The following is a 22,799-nucleotide window of genomic DNA, read 5'->3' as shown; positions in this document are numbered from 1 at the left end:
ATCTATATATAATTAATATTTATGAACATTTTAATAATTAGTAGGTTTTGTAAATTAAAATAATGGCTGGTTGTAGGGAAATCCAAATCAATAGTAGTTGTATAAGTTTTCTTATTATTATTCTATTTTACATTACAAAATATTCTTTCTTTTCTTCTTTATTTTTTTTTCTTCATGTTAGTCTTTCAATGTAAAAAGGAACACAGTTTAGCTTCAGCTCTTTTACTTTTTTTTGTTAAATTACAATTCTTATGTTATGTTGGTACCAATTAATAATTCTTAGGCCATATTTTAATTAAAGTCAATAATCAATTTATTTTTGGTGGTTATGAATTTTATTTTATAAACAAAATAATTGAACCATAAACAATTGCTCATCAGTCATTTTTCATAAAAATTCATAGAAAATAAATGCATAGTGGTAAAGAAAAGATAAATATTTAACCGCTCGTTGCCATAAAAATATTTAAATAAATTATTTAAGGCTAAAAAAAAAACCGGCCAATTAAAGACAGGGCACGCTAAAAGAAAGGGAATAATAATTACAATAGATTCTCCACCGAAGTTACAGCTCGCAAGCAAATTCCTACTTGTCTTTACCGATTTCTTCACGTTAACCCTTTCGTTTTCTCCGAATCTATCGCTCTCTTGCTTTGCTCCTCAGTAAAAATCGGAAAAAAAAGAAAGAGAGAAAAAAACCGAAAATCCCTTGCCAATGCTTTATTACGTATGTCACTCTCTATTAATCTTTGACAATTCAGTGACTATCGGAATCCACCTAAATGCCAGCGTAGCCATATCCCTTTGCTCATGAAAACTCACAAGCTTTCTCTCTTTCTGTAATAAATAAACACTCAACACCCACTGCTAGTCTTTTCTTTGCTTTGTTTGTGGGCTGCTTTTTTTTTTTATATATTGTTTTAGTTTGAGCTAATTTTTTTAGTGTAACTTTTGGATGAGAATGTAAATGGGTTCTTTAGAAAGTGGGATTTCATTGAAGAGAGCTGGTAGTAGAAACGAAAGAAACCCGTTTCTGAACCGACCCAGATCAAGATTTTCTCGGTTTTTGCTCTTCAAGAAGCTAGATTATCTCCAATGGATTTGCACAGTTGTTGTTTTCCTTTTCTTTGTGGTGTTCTTTCAGATGTATTTGCCTGGTTCAGTAATGGACAAATCCCAAGATTCCTTTTTGGAAGATAAAGATTTGGTATATGGAGAATTGAGGTACTTAAAAGAGATGGGTGGGTTAGATTTTGGTGAAGATATCAGATTGGAACCCCGTAAGCTTTTAGAGAAATTTCAGAGAGAAAATAAAGTACTTAATTTGGAATCTTCATCTGGTTTCAACCGGAGTCAACACCGTTTCCAATATAGAAAGCCCCAGCTTGCATTGGTTAGTGAAAAAATCCTTTTATTTTGGCTTACTCAATGGATAATTTTTAAGGGTTCAGTTTTTGCTATTGGATTTTTTTTGCACGCTGTTATTTATAGTTTGTTTTTTTTTTCCAAAATTTATACTTGAAGGTGTTTGCTGATCTATTGGTTGATCCACAACAATTGCTAATGGTAACCATTGCAACTGCATTGAGAGAGATTGGTTATGCTATTCAGGTAAATGACATTGAGTTCTGGTCACTTCATTAGTTGTGAGTTTTGTTTTTCAGTTTTTTTGAATTCTGGTTGTTGAGTGAAGAACACTCTACATGTCTTTTCAGTTGATAACTTGGTGCTGGGCATGTTCGGAGTGATGACTATGACTAACAAAATCTTATAATGAAGTTATGCATTCATCTTAGCTTCACGTGTTTTAATTTCTTTCTTGGAAGGTCTACTCCCTTGAAGATGGTCCTGTGCACAATGTTTGGCAAAGCATTGGAGTTCCAGTCAGCGTTCTTCAAGTCAATTCCAATGAGATTGGTGTTGATTGGCTTAAGTATGTGTCTTTGTTTGTAATCTCTAATAAATCAACTTTAGGATTGATATTTTATATGAAAATGTTTAATTGAAGGTCTCCATCTTAGTATGTGCAATTAGTGAACTATTTATATTATCTGTTATTGGTTATGTGCAATAATTCTTATATTAGGAAATTTGATTAAGTGATTGTGGAGTTAGTTTGCTTCCATTCAGGATTAACTATCCTTTTCTTCTTCAAAATGATTGAGTTTTTCCTGTAGAGAGTTTTTTTTTTCTTTTCTTTCTGGGTATGTAATCATGGTATATCGTTTTGCAGCTATGATGGCATACTGGTCAGCTCTCTTGAGGCCAAGGGTGTCTTTTCTAGGTAGGATATGTTATTCTATTCCCTCTGCAAGATAAAGTTCCTTCCCTGATTTTTCCCTTTCCTATTCCATTTTCTTCCCTGTAACCAGTGAAGAAGACAGTTTTATTACATCTACAGACAAACTGCAATTCATTTTATTCAGACGCTTGAATTTTTACAAATGAATTTGTTAGTTGTTGATCAGAAATCATACAATTGAGTTTTAAAAAAGAAACTTTTGGTTTTCGCTGCTGTTCAACTAAAATACTTGATTTTTTAATTTTTAATCTGGCAATACTGGTATCTATAGCTTTGAGAAGTTTGTCCAGATCAAAGATTCTTTGAGTCATGATCATTACTTTGGCACACATGTTGAAGACTTTAATTTGTTTTGCTTTATTTTGTACCATGTATGTTTAATAAATTTTCACTGGAAGAGTTACTTGTCTGAGTCAATTAACATGAATGAGTTTACCTTGTCATAGTTTTATGCAGGAACCTTTCAAATCTATTCCTCTTATATGGACCATCCATGAAAGAACTCTTGCTGTTCGTTCTAGACAATTCACTTCAAGTGGGCAGATTGAGCTTGTGAATAATTGGAAAAAAGTTTTCAGCCGTGCTACTGTTGTTGTCTTCCCAAACTATGCCCTTCCGGTAATATTTATTAGATAATCATTTGGTCATTAGTTCATTGTTAACATATCATTGACTAAAAGGGGTGAACGGGATATAAGTTTTATTTAGCTCTGTTGAGAAGGTCTGACCAATGGGATAAGTGCTTGCGACTAAGTGATAATGCTTTATTTGTTATCCTAGTAATAGGTTAAATTATGAGCCAATTTCTACTTCAACACCTAGTTCCTTTGACTTTAGTTTCCCATAACACTCATGCGTCAAGAGTGGCTTTTAACTTGGGATTTATTTCTAGTGATTTGATTTCTTTCTCTACCTTCTGCAGATGATCTATTCTGCATTTGATACTGGAAACTATTATGTTATTCCTGGTTCTCCTGCTGAAGCATGGAAAGGAGAGAATGCAATGAATTTGTACAAAGATAATCAGCGTATGAAGATGGGTTACGGACCTGATGAAGTTCTCATTGCAATCGTTGGAAGTCAATTTATGTACCGGGGCTTGTGGTTGGAGCATGCAATTGTTTTACAGGCTTTATTACCACTCTTTACTGACTTTTCATCTGATACTAATTCAAATTCCCATCCCAAAATTATTATTTTAAGCGGTGACTCAACAAGCAACTACAGCATGGCTGTTGAGGTACAGTCATAATCACTTTACAGAGTGCTGTGGATAAATTTATATGCGGACATATGTTTCAAGCTTCTCATTAATTTACTTTGCTTCATGTATCTTCCTTTTCCCCAGAGAATCACTCATAACTTAAAATATCCAAGTGGTGTGGTGAAGCATGTTGCTGTTGATGGAGATGTTGACAGTGTTCTGAGCATGACTGACATTGTGATATATGGCTCATTCCTTGAGGAGCCATCATTTCCAGAGATTTTGATAAAAGCCATGTGCCTTGGGAAACCAATCATAGCACCAGATCTCTCCAATATCAGGAAATATGTAAGCTTCCAATGTTGTTTCCTTTTCATACATACTGAGGTTCATTAGGCAAACTACTGACTGTATTGGCAATAACAATTAGGTTGATGACAGGGTAAACAGCTATCTTTTTCCTAAGGAGAATATTAAAGTTTTGACACAGATCATATTGCAAGTGATATCAAAAGGAAAATTGTCACCATTGGCACGGAATATTGCTTCAATTGGAAGTGGAACTGTCAAAAACTTGATGGTTCGGGAAACTGTTGAAGGCTATGCCTTGCTACTGGAAAATGTTCTCAAGCTTCCATCAGAAGTTGCCCCTCCTAAGGCTGTTATGGAACTTCCTTCAAAGTTAAAAGAAGAATGGCAGTGGAATCTATTTGAAGGTTTTCTAAATTCTACATTTGAAGACAGAAGTTCCAAATTTTTGAACAAGTTAGAGGAGCAGTGGAACCATTCTCAAAAAGAGAGGTCTGGTTCATTACTTGACACGAACGATTCATTTTCATATGAGATTTGGGAGGAAGAAAAAAAGATGCAGATTATTAATATTAAAAGGAGAAGAGAGGAACAAGAGGTAAGAGTTGTTGTGGGCAATAGTATGTTATCCAAAAATTTAGTTGAACAATTTCGGTTTAATTGATCAAGTTTCATGCTCTTTCAAATATGTTAGTTGAAAGATAGAACTGATCAACCCCGTGGCACCTGGGAGGATGTATATCGAAGTGCCAAGAGGGCTGACCGCTTGAGGAATGACTTGCATGAAAGGGATGAAAGGGAGCTTGAAAGGACTGGTCAACCATTATGTATCTATGAACCTTACTTTGGTGAAGGAACCTGGCCTTTCTTGCACCATAGTTCTCTTTATCGTGGAATTGGATTGGTGAGTTAGTGAAAGCATCATATTGGGTTTGTATTTTTGTTTTATGCCACTTATGGATTTACTTCAAATGAAATTAAGAAATTAGATGGAAATTTATTTTTAAATAATTGGATATCCATTTCTCCTTTTATCAAACAAATAAAAGTTGTAAAAATAGTGCTTGAGTGTGATCTAATCCTTAATTTTGATGATTCTGCATAAAGCTGTGGCACCTTTATCCTCTAGTCTGATTTAAATATGTTCAATGGGTGTTGCAGTCCACTAAAGGTCGAAGACCAAGGATGGAAGATGTTGATGGACCGTCTCGTCTGCAACTTCTTAACAACCCATACTACCGAGACACTCTTGGTGAATATGGGGCCTTTTTTGCGATTGCTAAACGAATTGACCGCCTACACAGGAATGCCTGGATAGGATTTCAGTCATGGAGAGCAACAGCTAGGAAGGTATGGCAATGGGTGCCCCCCCTCCCCCTCCCCTTGCCTTGTTTCTTCTTGCTTCTTTCTTTTGCTTCAGAAACCTCTTTTAGCTCTACATGTTAAAACCATCTTTTCTTCTTGTGGAGTTAATTGCTGAGAACTTAGCAACACCTAAATTGAAATATATTTTGTTTTCTACTTGTGCCCTTGACTCTTTCATATCTAATTGTGGGGCAATAACAGGCATCCTTGTCTAAGATTGCTGAAACTTCATTGTTGGACGCCACTGAAAAGCGCAAGTATGGTGATGCACTATACTTTTGGGTTCGAATGGACATGGATCCAAGAAACAGCATGCAGGGGGACTTTTGGTCATTTTGTGATGCTATAAATGCTGGAAATTGCAAGTAAGAGCTGTAAAATCTATCACTTATTTCAAAAGCAAAAGCATGAAATTGTACAAAAATGCATAAATATATTTATTGTATTAGCATATTTACTTACCTCATTTATCATTTCGTTGCAGGTTTGCTTTCTCTGAGGCTCTTAATAGGATGTATGGCATAAAGCATGATTTGATTTCTTTGCCACCCATGCCTGAAGATGGGGGCACATGGTCTGTCATGCAGAGTTGGGCCTTGCCAACAAAGTCCTTCCTAGAGTTTGTTATGTTTTCAAGGTGAGAGTTGTTACACTTAATGGCTTCTATGTGAGCAGTTTATAATATGTCAACTGATAACATGTCTCCCTTGCAGGATGTTTGTGGATGCATTAGATGCACAAATGTATGATGAGCACCATCAAAGTGGTCACTGTTATCTGAGTTTCGCAAAGGTAACTTGCTTATGTGGATTGATCTTTAGAGATAAGTTTAAGTTCAGTATTTGCTCCATTTCTTATTATGAAAATTAATATGAAATGACCAGGGAATAACTGTTTATTGAACTCTCTGTAGTCATTCCTAATCCAGTAAAAAGTCAAATGGATAACAGACTATAATTTAAATTGTCCAGACAGTTACTAAATGCTATTCAGAATTTGAGTTATGAATCCCATCGGGATGCTGCATTTTATACAGAAGTAGATCTCACCTCTTCCACAGTCCTTAAAGAGAGTGGATTCCTTGTTCATAAGTCAATCGATTTCTGCAGTATTGAAAGTAGTATTTTTGTGTTCTACAGGACAAGCATTGCTACTCACGGGTGCTGGAGCTACTTATAAATGTCTGGGCATACCACAGTGCAAGGCGGATGGTATATGTGAACCCTGAGACTGGTGTGATGCAAGAATACCACAAGTTAAAGGGTCGGAGAGGGATAATGTGGGTCAAATGGTTTTCATTCAACACCTTAAAGGGCATGGATGAGGATTTGGCGGAGGAGGCAGATTCTGACCACCCAAAAAGACGATGGTTATGGCCATCGACAGGTGAGGTTGTCTGGCAAGGTGTACTCGAGAGAGAGAGAAATCTCCGCAACCGACAGAAAGAGAAAAGGAAGCAAAAAAGTAAGGATAAACAAGAGAGAATGAGGCATAAATACCATCAAAAGGCATTGGGGAAGTATGTGAAACCCCTTCCAGAAGAGATGCAAAATTCAAATTCAACAATAGTAACATCAGAGTAATTTCACGTGTGTTTTTGCATCCTTGGCAGTAGAATCTAATTTGATGATTCTTTAATTTTTGATATATTTTTTTTCACCTTTTCTTTTTCTTGTCTGTCTTATTTTTGTCAGAAAGGATGCATTATTTTGTGTACATGTGAGTCCTTTTGTATGTAGCTAACCGCATCCTTCTGGTCATTGACGTTCATGAATGGCTCAATTGTATACTAGTTTTTCCCCTTAATTTCAAATTCTATTCCAGTACTGAAATTAACTTATCTTTCTACCCATGGTTTTTCACCCTGAGCCGAGGGAATTGGTGGTTAATACTTTGCTGTGGGGATCCAATGCATGTGAGCTTCACTTATTGGTCGGGTGCATAGGGAATTGGTGCATGTAACACGCTAACTTTGAGTCCGATCCTGGCAGAAGCACTCGAGAAAATGGTGAAGATCATACAATTCCTATTTATGGTAATAGCAGCACCGACACCGTAAGTAACAATAAATCAGGGCAGCCATATTCATTGGCCCAAAAATAGTAGCAACAATCAGTGTTTCTCTCTTTCTTGTATGTTGGGGATTCATGGAAATTTAAAATATTGTCATCACGTGAATAATTACTACTAGAATCCAAAAGAGGCGGGGAATAGGGGGAAAATTGATTACACAAGGAATAAATTGCTAAAAATTATAATGAACAGCCATAAGGTAAGAATTCTATTCATACTGATAGGCAATCAAGCATTAATCTACACTTATCAGTATGAAATAATGACTCGTTTACAAACTCGTAGTTAAGGGATACTTTCCTGCTTTCCTGCCAAGCAATGAAATTCTTTTTTCTTTTTCTTTTTAGCTTTTTAATGCCTTTTACCACTTGTAACTCTATCCTCAATGTATCAGAAATCTGTAACTTTAATTTCTACAAGAAGGAAAATGTTAGGTACATTCAAGGATGATCATGCCTACTTAGCAACTACTGTATATAATACTTTTTACACTCATGCCGGGTAGGAGAACAATCGTACCGACAACTCAAGAGAGTCAAAACTTGGGGCAAATAGACCTCATGATGTCAACCGTAAGGGTCATACATTCACTTAAGTGTTTTAGCTGGAAAAGAAATAAAACAACAGCAGAAGTAGGTGTTACATTGGTTGGGCAGATGATCCCTAAGTAAATCGCTGACCTATACTCGCAAGCCACTGCAACCTCATGGGCTTCACTCCTCTTCACCGTGACAAAGAGCTGAGCATATGGGTTATCAGAATAGAATCTAAAGATCACTACTGCTGAAGCATTACACTTCATATCAGAATCTTGGAGCTGCACATCAAAACACATCGCACATCACAAACAATCTCAAAATATGAGAAACAAACAGAAGACAAAAAATTAGTAACATCATTATGTAGCCTACCTCCACCAATGGTTGCTTCAGGAAGCCGTTCAATTGAATATTTGTGCTGAGTGATGTACATGATTGGCACACCAGGAACCTGCCAATAAACAAGTAACTTTTATCCATCTGAGTTAACTTTCAAATGCAGCACCAACTACACTAATTGATCATACCTTACGAATCCTTCGCTTTAAATCTCGATCACATGTAGCAACAATAAAGCATTTGTGCTGTTTTCGACGAAATAGCTCATGTAAGTGAACATGAGAATCATACAAAAAGTTATAAAACAATTTGCAGAATGCATAAACTTCAAAATTGAAAAGAAAATTTGCACAAAAAACAAGAGGAAAGGAAATTAGTTATAAATTTAAACTGAAAACATGCATATCTTGTTTACATGATTCCCAATCCAAACCGTTTATTAACAAAAATAAAGAAAGTGAAGCATGAGAGTAACCTATGCCTGGCCATAACAAATTATAGAGCAGCAACACTACAGCAGAGTCGAGTTATCCCAGACCATTAAGCCAAATAAACAGAAAACAGAGGTCCCAAGATGTTATGGCAGGCCATCCTTAATAGTCAATGTTGTTACTGAATCTTTGCTCAAAATTGGACTATGACTGCACAAGCTACATAGTATAGACAGAGTCTTCAAGGAACTCAATACAAGTCCAAAAATTTCAAATCCTAATAAGTCCATAGCTATAAAGTGCTATACTCCAAATACTGTTTATTCAATGGGAAACAAAAATGAACAACAAACATTAATGCTTGATGGTGGTACCTCTTGATTTGTTGTTACTACCCTTGATGCAAGACCATCATGCATGCCTTAAACAGTCCATTACAGGCCAAAATATCATGTAAGTAATTCAAGAAAACAGACAATTTAAATCCTAAAATTTTTTTTTATAGCAAATGTCCAATGTTCACGGAAGGAATGATGCTAGTATATAATTTCACAACAGATACCAAGTAAGTTCATGCCTGTGTAACTCTCTCAACAATACAGTCATCGGCATAGGTTCCTTTATGAGTGCATGGCAGTCTTTCAAAACGAGGATCCTTAGCAATCCTGCCAGAGAGAGAGAGATGTTAGAACACTTGTTAGCTGTATAAGGAAAAAAAAATATCATTAGTGAATTACACAGGGATAGTCATCCCCATCTAAAAACAATGAAGTATGCAATAACAGAGGTTCAGAAATAGTTCTTCAACTAAGTCATGAATTGGACTACCAATAGATGAAAACAAGGTTCTAGAAATACATTAGGGACAAAATTAAGAAATAAAGAAAGCAATTTTTAGATACCTTGAGGCCAGATAATTAAAACGAAAAAAAAAAAAGACATTGCAAAGAGAACTCATGGGATTGTACCTCAGAGCTACACGGTATTTTTGACCTAGCTTTTCAAGTTCAGCCATCACACAATCCGTGATACAAGGAGTGCCTTTAAATACAAAAAGTAGACAGAATCAGCAAAAAAACAAGAAGCAGGCGTGTGAGTAGAAATAACAGATTACTTAACACTTATCGAAGTGTGCTTGGAGCATGTCATGAACAAATACTCATGATCACATTACATAAGAGTAGAGTTCCTCAATGAATAAAGAAAATCCTCACACTATAACAAATAAAAGCAAGACACACTACATATTCAAAGTAATAATCATAAAGAAAACCAACTTCACCACTCACATTTTGCATATAAGCAGTCCATCATTCCCTTCTCCAAATCCAACTACCAAAGGAAAAACAAAATGTTAAGAATTAACAAAGAACAATGGAGTAACCATGACTCAAAACAAAAACTATCATAACTAAATAGGTATGTGGGTTGAATTACTATTATAATTTTTACTTTGAAAGTGTATTATAATAACCATTTAATTAGATACATAATTTTATAATCGTAGTTAAAATAAATACAAAAAATTCAAGAGGGTAACAAATATGAGCACTGACTTTGTTCTGGATGGAGAAATTGATGAAGTTGGTATCCACCAAAACCCGATAAGGGGGTCCCAAGGAGGTGTTGTACGTGAAGAAAAGCGCTGAAGAAACATTCGGCCTAATTCACAAATCAATCAAAAAAGTGAAAAGGAATCTTAAGTTGTTAAAATTCAAGAGAGAGAGAGAAGAATTAGAATTAGCATACAACAATATATATAAGCTTACACATTTCTGGGGAGTTTTTCCTTGCTCAGGTCTTTCTTGTTAGGATTCAAAACTTGTTCCTTGTAACTGAAATTTGACAGAAAGCAAGAGTTAAACATGATCATTATAAGAGTAACTAAGGTAAAAGCGAGAGTTAGAGAAGCGGGGAGGCTTAAAAAGAACTTGCTTTTTAATAGCTTTTTGAGTGACTATCTTCTTCATGCCAGCAAATTTTGGGGCCTTCTTTGCTTTTCCCATCGCTTCCGATTGAAGCCTGTAAAATCAAAAGCGCCGGAAACCTCAAACCCGAACAGGAAATCCCTGGAGCAGTTCCGGAATTTTCCGTATAATAAAGAGGGGGTCTGACGAAGGGGCGGGCGAGAGAGAGGTTTTTCTGTTAGGTCGGTTTGAGATGGGAAGAAGAAGGCTGAGTGCTCGATCAGGTTCAGGGTTTTGGGTTTTGGGTTTTGAAAGAAAATAAGGAAATACCCGATAAAAGGAGCGGAGCCCCAGGCCCAGGGCTAGATTTAAGTTGGGTGCGCGCAAGTGGATATTGGTGAACCGCCTTGAATTGGGTTAGGCTTGCATGACTGCCTCTAATAGGCCCAAAAGCTTTAGGCCTAAGCTTTTTCTTTTAATCAGATTACTTTGAACTTTTTTATTATATATATATATATATATAGTGGAAAAAATAAAGCTTACTATATCGTTCTAGATCAGAAAATACTCATACTATCTACAAATAAAATTACATTAATACTAAGTGATGGAAAATTCATAATATATAATCTCAAGGAAAGATTCTCATGATGAGTGGTCATCTAATCCGCACATTGATTTGAACTTTGAAGACTTGGGATGTGGAGGAATTTTATCGAAAACTTATACAATATATAATTGAAAATTTGAAGTTTCAAGTATAAACAATTAAAATTTGGTAAATTAATTTACAAATTATTCAATAATATTTTATAATGTAAGTCATTCAATGTAATTAAAATTCTTATTCCCTATAAATTATTCAATACTATTACAAATAAGATAATTATTTTTGATAAAAAGTTATTTAATATAATAATAATTTTTATTTACAAATTGGATAAATTATATTAATATTTATGAATAAAAAATATTTACAATGATAATTTAGAATTATAATTTTTTAATATCAAAGGTTATATCAACATCTTTGTTTTTATATCTGATATAGATATAAATATATTTCACTACTTATCTTCTACATGGTGTAAATTGCTTGTCAATAATGCAAAGAAAAGCATATATTTAAAACATATAGTGCTAGGTAGCATCTTTCATTTAAAATTATAGTAGAGATAAAAGGAGGAGCAAGATTTTTGTTTAGTCCCATAAGATTACATTAAGTTAATAAAATTTATTTAACTTTTGGAACTATAGTTGCCCCCGTTGCATGCCTCCATGTTGTTTCATGAGAAAGTCTTCAGACCGCGTCTTTGATTTTGGAACTGTACCCACTCTGAATATCATTGTACCTATCCCATAGCATGACTCCGCCATACTTTGCAGAAGCCTTGACGAAGGGCAGCAACTGAGTTCTGAGATCATTACTTGGCACGTACCCACTGCTAGCTGCCGCATGAGAAGCTGGAAGCCCGACGAAGAACTTGTCAGCTTTGATAGAAGAGGTCCATTTGTTCCATGAATCCTTGAAAGCTCCAGGATTGCTGGAGCTGAATTGGCATGGAGGGTTGTTGTAAAATTGGACCCAGACATAGTCAAATAGCCCTGTCTGAAGTGCACCATTGAGCCATTGGTCGGGGAAAGGACATTGCGGGGCGGCGGTTAAGTACACTTTCTTTCCAACTTGGCTGAGCTCGGTTAATCTCCTGGCCAGTGCAGCATAGTGAGGTTCCCCTCTCTCAATGTCAAAATCTATGCCATCCAGAACGGCACTCCCGAGAGGTCGAGAGTTTGAATTCCCACCTAGAAAATTGTTCCACAGATACACAGCAACACTCCTGGCATCATCAGCTGATGATAAGGAGTAGTCACCGGCATCACCCCCAATCGAGAGCATGACCTTAATGCCTCGGTTTTGACAATTTTGGATGCCTTTGCTCAACCTTTGGCAACCATTCGACGCTGGATCACAGTGACCAGCTAAGATGATTTAAGGCTTACGGCCATTGCCAAAGGTTGAGAGAAATCCTATGTTTACTATTTCATATTTTCCTGAATTACATGTGTCAGTGAGTGTGCCCTCTTTCTCGTTTTGGCCCCAGTAAACTAACAGACGCCCGGCTTCTGATTTGAAAGAGGAAGCGAGCAGAATATTGAAAAGGAAGAGAATAGCATGTTTTGAACAAATTTGGTATCCATGGTTGAACTAAAGTTACTTCTATTAAGCTTGATAGACGGGTTCCCCTTGGATCCCCCATTTATAGACAGGGGGGGTCCAAATGAGAGATATTTCTGCATTCCTAGTCAACCTTACCCGCGGGATTCCCTTGTGGTACCGGAACCCATCCATCGCTGGCAGGGCCCCAGGAGAAAAGAAAAAGTTGATTGAACCAGAAGGACAACCAGAAGACGTAGCAACGTTATACCTGGTTGATTCTTCCTCTTTGTTTTTCTTTTCTTTTTTCTTTGTTTGGATAATTTATGATTGATTGATGCTAATAGCTTAAAATTTTCAAAATTTTGTTACAGAAATATGAGATATCCCCTGAAAACTCACACCCTAAATTTATGTTCACATTTACGAAATTGTTTAATTTATATATGTTGGTATATATAGTTGAGAAATCTACTTCAAGCGTATATATATTAGTAGCATACAGTTTCATCCTTGTAATTACATTTTTTTTCTCTTTGTCTCTCTCTTTTTTCTTAGTACATCTCTCTCTTTATTTCCAAGCAACCCATTCATTAATACGTGCACAATTGATAGTACCATACTATGTTTCAATAGTCAAAAATTGCCAGAGAGAAGGCAATGCGCATGCACTTCCAAAGTACGGTAAATTTATTGGGCTGGGACCCAAGAACATGACATTGTCGACTGAGTTAGGTTCGACGGCATCGTTCCGTAGATGGGCATGCTATGGTGTACACGCACCATCTCAAACATAAGTTAAGAGGAACATATACCCTATTAGTAATCCATCTGAGTTGACCGTTACCAGCCGAATCACCCACTTTGGCATGTGGCATCGTTTTACGTTGATAAAGAAACTGGTGTGGCAGGCATTTCAAACAGTACTTAATTAGTATTACACCTGTATCTGATCCACTGTTTTCTTCTTAAGCATTTCTACTTTAGCCTTAACGCAATGTATGTAACTAAAACTTGAAAAGGATATATGCATTGAAGGTCGGACTAGCTAGAAGAAAACCTTTGCACCCTCTCTAAAGCATTGACTAGATTGGTGGTTAATGTATTAATTTCCAGAGGCTCCTCCAAGGCAATGACTTTCTTTTCCCCGTCTTACGTTCTGCTTTTATGCCTTTCTTGTCTCAGTCTTGACGTTCTGCTAATAGTCCATGTATAACGCGCTATTCAGGGGGTGAAGCGAAGAATACTGGTTTCAAGGTACTGAGAAAGAATTTCGCTAATGGTGGCAACTGAGAAAGAACCATAACAATGTCCTTAGTAGTCACAGTATTGCTTTCACATGTAGGATAGAACTTTGTACTAAAAAACAGAGGAAAGAAAATCGTCAAGAACGTCATTGTGGATCATGGGCGGACCCAGCCTTGTAGGAGTGGTGTCAGATGACATCACACCACTCAATTCCTAAAAATCTATGTAAGTATATTACTTAATTAAAGTTTTAATTAGAGTTTTATATCATTAATGATAATAATGAATTCACTATTTTTTTTAATTTTGTTAGGAAGAGATTAATAAAAAATAATTTATATATTAATATTTAAATAGTAAAAGATAAAAAAAAATTCTTTTTATAATTTTAAATTTTAATAAAAATAAAATAAAACTTAAATTACTCTCTCTTTCCTTTTAAAAAATTCAAGTCTTATTTTTGAGATCTGTAATAAGGCTTCTTCTTCTCAACTCTTAGTTACGTTTTTCACTCTCTCAAAACAACTAATTTAGTGATTTTCAACTCGAATTAAATTTTTAAATATTTCATATTAAACTTTTTTGATTAATTTAATAATTTGGGAATCAAACAAAATCTAGTTAATAGAAAATAGTATTACATGTCAAATAATATCTTAAAATTATGAATCTTTTTTATTTATTTTGTAGATATATTATTTGGTTATTTGACTTTTATATTTAACTTTATATGATTTGTGGATGTTTATACTTAGTTTTGATTAATAAATAGAAATTTGTCAAATTATTAGTAGTTGATACCACTTATAAAAATTTATGTATCCACCCCTGTTGTGGATGGATGGCCAAAAAAGGGGAAGAAATCTTGTAATAAATGTTAATTAAGCTCTCTCCATAAGTAACAAATTTTTGGTCAGTAATTGTACCTAGTGGTTGAACCCAATTCGGCCCTTCCAATTTAATAACAACTAAAAATATCAATTGCAATCAAATTATTGATCTTGAAAATTCGTTTAAGCCACACAAAAAAGAAAAGAAAACCTTCTACGTAAATCTCTAAAATAAAAATAATGATGAAAAATTGATAATGATATTAAGAAAAAAACTTTAATTTAATAATTTTACCACAAAAAAAGAGCAAATTTATGTATCCTAATTGTATAGTTAAAGAAGCTGGCGTGGCATTTCAAACAATACTTAATTAGTATTAGACTTGAAATTTTGTTTAGTTGATATTTTTATATTTTATTTTTAATTAATAATTTTTTTTTTTCAAAATATAAAAGCAAATTATAAATATCATAAATGTCAACCAAACAAAGCATAGCTGGTTATACTTGTTACATCGAAATTCTATCAAGCAATCGAAGAACAAAACCTTAATATGAATTGATTGTTCTTTTATTATTGCTTATAACATCTCTGTCTTGTAGCCATGAAATAATAGTTCTATAATGCAAATATTTGACTATAACTTCTCTATTTAATTTCATATGATAGTGAAAAGAAAAAAGTGATTGCCTTTAAGCCTCAGTTGCACATGCACTAGTGGCTCAAGGTCATTATTCGTATAATAGGGAGGCAGGGGAATAATCCTCTATAACCTCAAAGACTGCCCTTAATAGCTGAGCTGTAACTCTGATCATATTGTCTAGACCAGAGCATGACACCACCATACTTGGGAGAAGCCTTGATAGATGGTAAAACTTGAGAGGTAAGCACATCAGGCGGGATGTACCCACTTCCGGCCGCCTCGGGAGCTGCAGGCAGTCCCAAAAACACTTGGCCAGCTTGAATTGTTGTCCACTGATTATTCCATGCATTGATAAGGTTGTTTGCATCGCCAGAATATTGACAGGGAGGGTTGTTATAGAATTGAACCCAAACGAAATCGAAAAGGCCAGTGCGTATTGCGCCATCTAGCCACGCATCTGGGAATGGACACTGGGGAGCTGCACTCAAGTATATTTTCTTCTGTGACTGTTGGCCAAATCCTGATAGAGCCTTAGCAAGCTCGTCCCAGTATTGGGTTGTTCCTCCTTCAATGTCGAAATCTATGCCATCTAAGACAGCGTTACCCAGTGGACGGGAGCTTGATTGACCCCCGAGAAAATTGTTCCACAAGTAATCTGCAACCTGCCTGTATAGGATATTAAGAAGTAACAAACATTATATTTTTTTCATTTCAGGAGATGTAATACTAGTAAGGACACAAGCGAATAAAATGCGATACTTACCTGGCATCCTCTGGTGAAGAAAGGACGTAGCTTCCTCCGCCTCCTCCAAGGGAAAGCAACACCTTAATTCCCTGGTTTTGACAGGCCTCAATGTCACTGCTCAAACCAGTGCAAGTGTTAGCGGCTGGGTCACAATGGCCAGCAAGGTTAAGCATTGGGGTCTGATTATTTCCAAAAGTGACTAGGAAAGCAATGTTGACAATCCCATAATTGCCCGTGGCGCAAGCATCTGCCAAGCTGCCCTCATTTCCATTCTGGCCCCAGTAAATAGAAATCTGGGCAGCGTTGGAGTTATTGATCAGAGCAGCGAGGAGAAGGCAGAAAAGAGGTAGAGAGGTTAGAAATTGCGTAGCCATTGTGCCTTGGAACAATAACTTGCTGGGCTTAACAAGGAAAGGAAGACGGGTCGTTTTATAGGCAATCGGGAACGATTTTTCTTGTCCCTGTCCTCACGTTCTGCTATTAGTCCAATGTATAACGCGTCTTCTTCGGGGGTGAAATGAATTTCGTCAATGGTGGCAACCGAGAAAGAACCATAACAATTTCCTTCAGTCACGTAATTGCTTTCACATATAGGATAGAACTTTGTACTAAATAAAGAGGAAAGTAAAGTGTACATCCCTGTATTGATGGTCTAAAGAAAAAAAAATTGGCAAATATCAATTAAGCCTTTCCCCCAAGTAACAAATTTTTAGTCAACAACTGTAGTAGGCGAACCCAATTGCCCCCTCCAATTTAATAACAACTAAAATACCAATCACAATCAAATTATAAAGAAATTCGTTTAAGTGACACAAAAAAGAAAACTTTCTTAAATCTCCAAAACGAGTATACCACCAAAAAAAGAAAATAAATTATGTATCCTAGAGGACCTGCACTCCTAATGGTAAAAAGCTTCCATTCTTACATTTTCCTACCTTCCTTTGGAAAAACCCTCATATTCGTTGTTGACATTTCCTCTCTTTCTTCTAATGGTTCTTAATTTACCTCTAATCTATGACTTGTGTACGAACATTACCCCGTCGTTAAGGCATTAACATCTTTAATTTGATTACCTTTAAAACTCACATTTTCCTTTCTCTGTCAGCTAATGCTAGCATCTACAAGACGCAAATTTATTTACTTACATTTAAAGCAACAAGAAAAATCATTTCCAAATTGGAAGAATGAAGGAAACACGTCATTTGCACTTGGCAAAAGGCAAATAAATTATTATACTAATATAATAAAATCACTGGGCAGGGAAATATCAACGAGGCATTAGATTTTTGTTTTAAAAAATTCAAGCAGAATTATCTAGATAGAGAGAGAGAGAGAGAGAGACAACTGAAAATAAAAATCCTGAATTTTAAGCCTGTTGATTGTTCTGGCCAATTGGATTTCGACAGCTGTCAATCTCTCTTAGACGGCGTAAACACTTGCGCAGAAGATAAGTCTTTGTCCACCTAAGCCTCGTGCACGACGTCCACGTGGCACGAAACTCCGAGACAGTTCGCTGGAAGGGAAACACGCGAAAGTTCTGGAACTGTGAAGAAGATTTCTAAGTTGTAATAATCTGGGTGTTGGCATTGCCAGCTATTATAAAATGCGAAAACTCTGACACATATTTCAATCTCAGATTAAGGAGAATTTGGTACAAACAAAATCTGATCTCATAAGACAGAACACAAGGACTTAGTACAAACTTCTTTCGTATGGGTTGGTGGATAGATTCGCGCCGATAACTGAGTTTTTTGGAGTTGCGGGAACCGTTTGGGTTGATTCTTCCTTTGGCCTTTCGTCTTTGTTTACTCGATAAATAAACTGTAAGTAATCTTTTCTAGTCCTTTCCCTTTAGTTTCTCTGTCTTCGTTTTATGCCTTGCCTAATAGAAATGCTCTGTTTAGAAGTCAGTATCAATTGCTTTTGCATTTCTAGTCTAATTAGTTTCCACTTGTTTGCTTTTCCCGAGAAATTGTTTTTTAACGAAGTTGGGATTCTTGGTTTCCCTGGATTTATGTTTCTTTACCTTTAGGCTGAAGTATATAACATTCTGCAGAGGTTTCCTGCTTATTGTAGCTTTGAAATGTTAAATGATAGTTTTGGTATGATGTAAGTTTTATTCAAATGATACGTCTTTGTCCATGTGGTTGTTTCTTTGGTGGCTATTCATGTACTCTTATGTGAAGTTTGGGACAATGTCTTTTATCCTGGTTAATTATTATGGTGCAAGTAACAGACCAATGACCACTGATTGCTTTTCGTCATCAGGGTTATTCAGTGATTTTGCTTTTGTAAAGCCCTGGCGGTCCTCCTGTAAGCAACCTGTCACCAGGTTTTGAAGAAGTACCGGGCGTCAGTTGCTTCAATAAAAGTCTGTTGAAAATGATGCCTGTCTACAGATACATGGACTCAAATCCTCACCGGAGAGACCAAGTGCCTTTCCCTCAACATTTTTTCCCTGGTTTTGAGGCTGTTCCGCCTCACTTGAAGGTGGACCCATCTAACTCTCCCATGATGTTTGAATCTTGGCCTTGCAGCAGCAATTATGGGTACTCTGTTCCCTCCTATAGTTGCTACAATCATGGCAACTTCCCTGCTTGCTATAGCTTCAGACCTCCGTGCCCTCATTTTGCACCACCACCAGCATTTCACCATTATCCAAATTATCCTACATTTCCTGTAGCTTACCCTGTTTATTATTTCCCTCCTCCGCACCATTCGAATGAACAGCCCAGGTATGAATATGACAAGGATGCACACGCAAAGCACCATTGCTGTGGGTGTCCTAATCATCCTTGCAACCAGAAAAATGAAAGAAGCTTAAAGATTGAAGAGCAGGAGCCTGATGCTGAGAAAAAGGAAGGTGATTCGGTGGTTTCAATTCAACCGAGAAGTTATCCATATCCAGTAGTGTGGATTCCACCTGAATATGTGAAAAATAAGGAATATGGGAAGCGAATTGATCAGCCAGAGGTGAGTGACTGGGATAAGGCTCCTCATTTTACGAAGTCTTTCAAAAGTTTGAAGCCTACAGAACAGGAGCCAAGAGTTTGGAATGGCTGGTTTCCACTTGACATGAATGGTTTGAAATCTTTGATGCAGGGTGAAGGGGAGAGAAAAACACAAAACCAACAGAATGAAGACAAAATGAGGCAATTTCTGTTCCCAATCTTTGGGGTGCCTTCTGATACAAAACAAGAAGAGGATGAAAATCAAGATAAAAAGGAAGTGGAAAACTGCTTCAGATCATTCTAAACAAGCCCCTAACAGTTTTGAGTTTGTTCCAGTAGAATCTTCTGGCAATGATGGTAGAACAGACAAACCTCAAGTAAATGAAGAGTTTTCTCATAATAAGAGTGCTTCTGAGATAGTGGGGAAAGCTGATAAAAATGTGCTTCTGTAAAACAAATGGAGGTGCACAGGGAGGACAAGTCTGAAGGGACTGAAAAGAGAGGGAGAGATGCAAGTGTGAAGCGCATTGAAGACACTGCAAAAAATGAACTTGGTGGGACCACCGCAAAAGGAAAGTCCCCATCCCCTCAGAAAACATCCAAGTTGCCTCCTGTTTGTCTGAGAGTTGATCCCTTGCCAAAGAAGAGAAACGGTAATGGCAGTTCAAGGTCTCCTAGCCCTCCTAAAGGACAAGCACAAGACACGTCGACAAAGGCCTGCACTGCACTAGGCTTGCAAGAAGAATTCGCGGTGTGTCCACAAAATCTGAATGGTAGCCTTGGTAAAGTTGAACCTGGAAAAAAGGAGAGAAAATATACAGGTGATAGAAAAAACATGCAAGGAAAACAAGGCTGGAGAATGTACCAGCGCAAGTCAGGCTCAAGTTTTAGGAAACTTATCTTTTGACTTCCAAGGAGTGTCGGGGACACCAATCTCTGAAAGAACTGAAAGTGATAGTCATAAAAATAAACTAGGAGAGGAAAAATCAGCAAGTTCTGAGGAAGTTGTGGGAGCTGAGAAGGCAGCTGAAACAATCAAAGCTACTAATCTAGACAAATCAGCTCCTGGTCAATGCAAAGCAGAAACGAAAAGGATGTCAGATGCAGAAGCAGCCAAGCTCATCCGGTCTGCCTACCGAGGATTTGAGGTGAGAAAATGAGATCCCCTAAAAAAATTGAAGCAAATTGCTAAAGCTCGTGAGCAAGTGGATGAGATTAGAAATCGTATTCAAGCTCTTGAGTCTTCCTCTGATCCCAACAAAGATGATAGGCAGAGACTGTTGATTGGAGAAATGATCATGAGTCTTCTCTTGAAACTAGATAGTATTCAGGTATGTATACAACTGGTTTACTTCATCTTGAAATTCTGTACTAGTCATATGCATAATTTGCTACTTTTATTTTGTTCTAGAGGAGCCATGTAGCATGTTATATTTATCAGGCACAGAACAATTTATTTTATTCTTGATGCTATTATTTACCTCGTTTTAAGTGTCAATAATAGATTTCAATCTGTTACGAGAAATTATTCTAATAATTGAAACATACAAGTATGCAGAAGTGGCAGTCTACATGAGATACTGATAGAGATTGCTTAGCCATTTTCAAATATGCTTATTTAATCTCGGTTTATGTTCCTTTTTTTCAGGGTTTGCACTCATGTGTGAGAGATGCTAGGAAATCACTGGCGAGAGAGCTTGTGACTGCGCAAGAAAAGCTTGATTCTCTATCAAGCAAGTTTGCAGAAGAAAAGGTTAAGGAATTGGCTACTGCTGCATCTACAGATTATCCCCGTGTTGATGCTTGCAGAAATGCTAGCATAGAAAAGGAAAGTAAAAAGACATCAGGAGGTTGCATAAGCTCTTTTGAGGATACTAATGAAAATGGAAACAATGTCAAAGAGCCAGATCAGGAAAATCTTTCAGACAAAGAGGATAAAAAACCTGATGCCAAGGATGAGGAAACTACAGAGCCTCCCATTGCCGACCAAGAGTTAGATGGGAAAATAGAGAATGAACCTACTGAAGTGAGTAATGATATTGAGCGTCATACAGCACAATCAACGCCCATTATGGAATTAGAAAATGAAGATATGTCTAGAATCCAAGATGGAGATTTGTCTCCCAACCTTGAGTGTATTACCCACCTGCCATCGGCTCCAGAACAGAAGTCCAACGCTGATGAGTTCTCAGAAATGAAGGATCTAACAAAAGAGGGAAAATCTGAGGTAGTTGAAGTGAATGATCTGATTCTTGTGAGTAATAACTCAGAAGAGGATAAGCTGAGGTCATTGCCAAAGGAAATGATTGATTGCATGCATACTGTTTGTGAACCGGAGAAAAAGATTGGAAATAGCAATGGCGAGAAAGAATCTGATCTGCCAATTAATCAAGCTTTCCCAGCTGAAGTAGAGAATTTGAGGTGCACTAAGAAAGACCAAGAGATTGATTTGTTGGAAGAGTTTCCACTTGGAATAATTGATGAGGAACCAGCTATTTCCAAATTTGAGAAGTGTGAACTGCATGAAACAGGGGAAAATAATATATTGTCTTCAACCGAGGGTCATCTTGCTGGATGTCAAGCAGATGAGCAGTTACCAGAGGCAGCATCAGACAACTGTGTAAAGGGTCAAAACGAGAATGATTTCACCAAGAGTCCTGCACTTATAGAGGTGGAGCAAACACAGGAAAAAGAGGTCAATAATGACAACAAACTTGAATCAGTCTTGAAACCAGATTAAGTTCCCTCAACAGTAGGTGAAGAAAACAATGACAAAGTGCATCAAGAAGAGGATGACTATGGAATGATACCAGTTGATCATATGGCCTTTTCAGAATCAGAAGCTGGAATTGTTGCAACTCAGGAAAAAGAAGTGTTGTTTGAGGAGAAGAAAGAACTAGTGGATCAGCCGGTAGGAACTGAAGAGAAGGAAGAAATAAAGGTGGAGAATCAAACACAAGTCCAGGAACAAGAATGCACGAATAGTAAGGATAAAGCAACTGACATGCTTCGTGAGACTGCTGAGCATAGGGTTCTTTCTGGGACAGATGCTCTTTCAGAACCAAATGTAGAGCAAGATTTGTTATCAGCATCACCTGCTGCAAGCGAGATGTCTAATGATGACCATGACTTAGCTGAGATTGGAGGAGACAATAAACTAATTGAAGAGAACAGGAAATTGAGGGAGATGATGGAGAAGCTCATGGAAGCTGGAAAACATCAACTTACTGTTATATCCAACCTAACTGGAAGAGTGGAAGACCTGGAGGAAAAGTTATCAAGGAACAAAAAGTTGAGCAAGCCGCGATACAGAAAAGCAATATATGGACCCTCTTATTCCAGGCCCCTGAGAGTCAGAGGGAAGGCTGCAGAAGTTGCAATGTGAGGACATCTGGTAGTCTTGTCCTCCTGAAATCAGAATTTTAAAGCTATATCAAGTAGGATTGAGTTGCACTGTGTCAGAGTTAGTTTGATGTAGTGTTTATATGATGATATCAATAATATGGTTGTTCTTTTACTCCTTTTAAGAAAACTACTTTCTTCTTAAGTAATATTTGTTGATTCTGTTGATATTTTTCTTTGTGGCATCTGTTTTGCCATTTATCCAGGGCATGTGGGGAAGAAAACAGACATTTTGTTGTTGAATATTTGCCAACAGGAATTAGAGGTAGTATAGCCTGGACTCACATGTTGCCTTGAAATTTCCATCATCAACAATCATTTGATTTGGCTGGCATCTGAATTCTTACTTTTTCCA

The 22,799-nt window shown here is 36.8% G+C and overlaps 5 protein-coding genes across 5 annotated transcripts; 2 read left to right on the top strand and 3 right to left on the bottom strand.

Moving 5' to 3' along the window:
- Nucleotides 578-7,020, top strand: LOC18614048. The gene is made up of 14 exons (XM_007051605.2): nucleotides 578-1,393; nucleotides 1,525-1,611; nucleotides 1,827-1,933; nucleotides 2,234-2,284; nucleotides 2,749-2,920; nucleotides 3,225-3,542; nucleotides 3,651-3,854; nucleotides 3,937-4,413; nucleotides 4,510-4,719; nucleotides 4,977-5,165; nucleotides 5,382-5,545; nucleotides 5,665-5,817; nucleotides 5,894-5,972; nucleotides 6,320-7,020. Exons 1-14 carry the CDS (start codon nucleotides 968-970, stop codon nucleotides 6,761-6,763), a joined length of 3,081 nt encoding a protein of 1,026 aa, XP_007051667.2. The 5' UTR covers nucleotides 578-967; the 3' UTR covers nucleotides 6,764-7,020.
- On the bottom strand, nucleotides 7,642-10,770 carry LOC18614047 (rRNA-processing protein FCF1 homolog). The gene is made up of 9 exons (XM_007051604.2): nucleotides 10,498-10,770; nucleotides 10,332-10,397; nucleotides 10,119-10,224; nucleotides 9,852-9,894; nucleotides 9,531-9,603; nucleotides 9,140-9,227; nucleotides 8,320-8,376; nucleotides 8,165-8,243; nucleotides 7,642-8,070 (listed from the first exon to the last, which is right to left on the bottom strand). Exons 1-9 carry the CDS (start codon nucleotides 10,566-10,568, stop codon nucleotides 8,057-8,059), a joined length of 597 nt encoding a protein of 198 aa, XP_007051666.2. The 5' UTR covers nucleotides 10,569-10,770; the 3' UTR covers nucleotides 7,642-8,056.
- LOC18614046 (basic endochitinase) lies at nucleotides 11,621-12,654 on the bottom strand. The gene has a single exon (XM_018120647.1). The coding sequence runs from the start codon at nucleotides 12,364-12,366 to the stop codon at nucleotides 11,770-11,772; it is 597 nt and encodes a 198-aa protein (XP_017976136.1). The 5' UTR covers nucleotides 12,367-12,654; the 3' UTR covers nucleotides 11,621-11,769.
- On the bottom strand, nucleotides 15,252-16,615 carry LOC18614045 (acidic endochitinase). Its single transcript, XM_007051602.2, has 2 exons — nucleotides 16,110-16,615; nucleotides 15,252-16,012 (listed from the first exon to the last, which is right to left on the bottom strand). The coding sequence occupies exons 1-2, from the start codon at nucleotides 16,463-16,465 to the stop codon at nucleotides 15,478-15,480; spliced, it is 891 nt and encodes a 296-aa protein (XP_007051664.1). The 5' UTR covers nucleotides 16,466-16,615; the 3' UTR covers nucleotides 15,252-15,477.
- Nucleotides 17,704-22,589, top strand: LOC18614043 (BAG family molecular chaperone regulator 6). Its single transcript, XM_007051600.2, is given in 6 exon segments — nucleotides 17,704-17,914; nucleotides 18,360-19,310; nucleotides 19,312-19,474; nucleotides 19,477-19,834; nucleotides 19,836-20,373; nucleotides 20,691-22,589. Coding segments are annotated over 5 exon segments (3,633 nt in total). The 5' UTR covers nucleotides 17,704-17,914; nucleotides 18,360-18,473; the 3' UTR covers nucleotides 22,428-22,589.

Source organism: Theobroma cacao, chromosome 1 (genome assembly GCF_000208745.1).
Source record: "Theobroma cacao cultivar B97-61/B2 chromosome 1, Criollo_cocoa_genome_V2, whole genome shotgun sequence".
In the NCBI taxonomy this organism is placed as follows: Eukaryota; Viridiplantae; Streptophyta; class Magnoliopsida; order Malvales; family Malvaceae; genus Theobroma; species Theobroma cacao.
The sequence above is the reverse complement of the archived record's forward strand: the minus strand, read 5'-3'. Positions and strand labels throughout refer to the sequence as shown.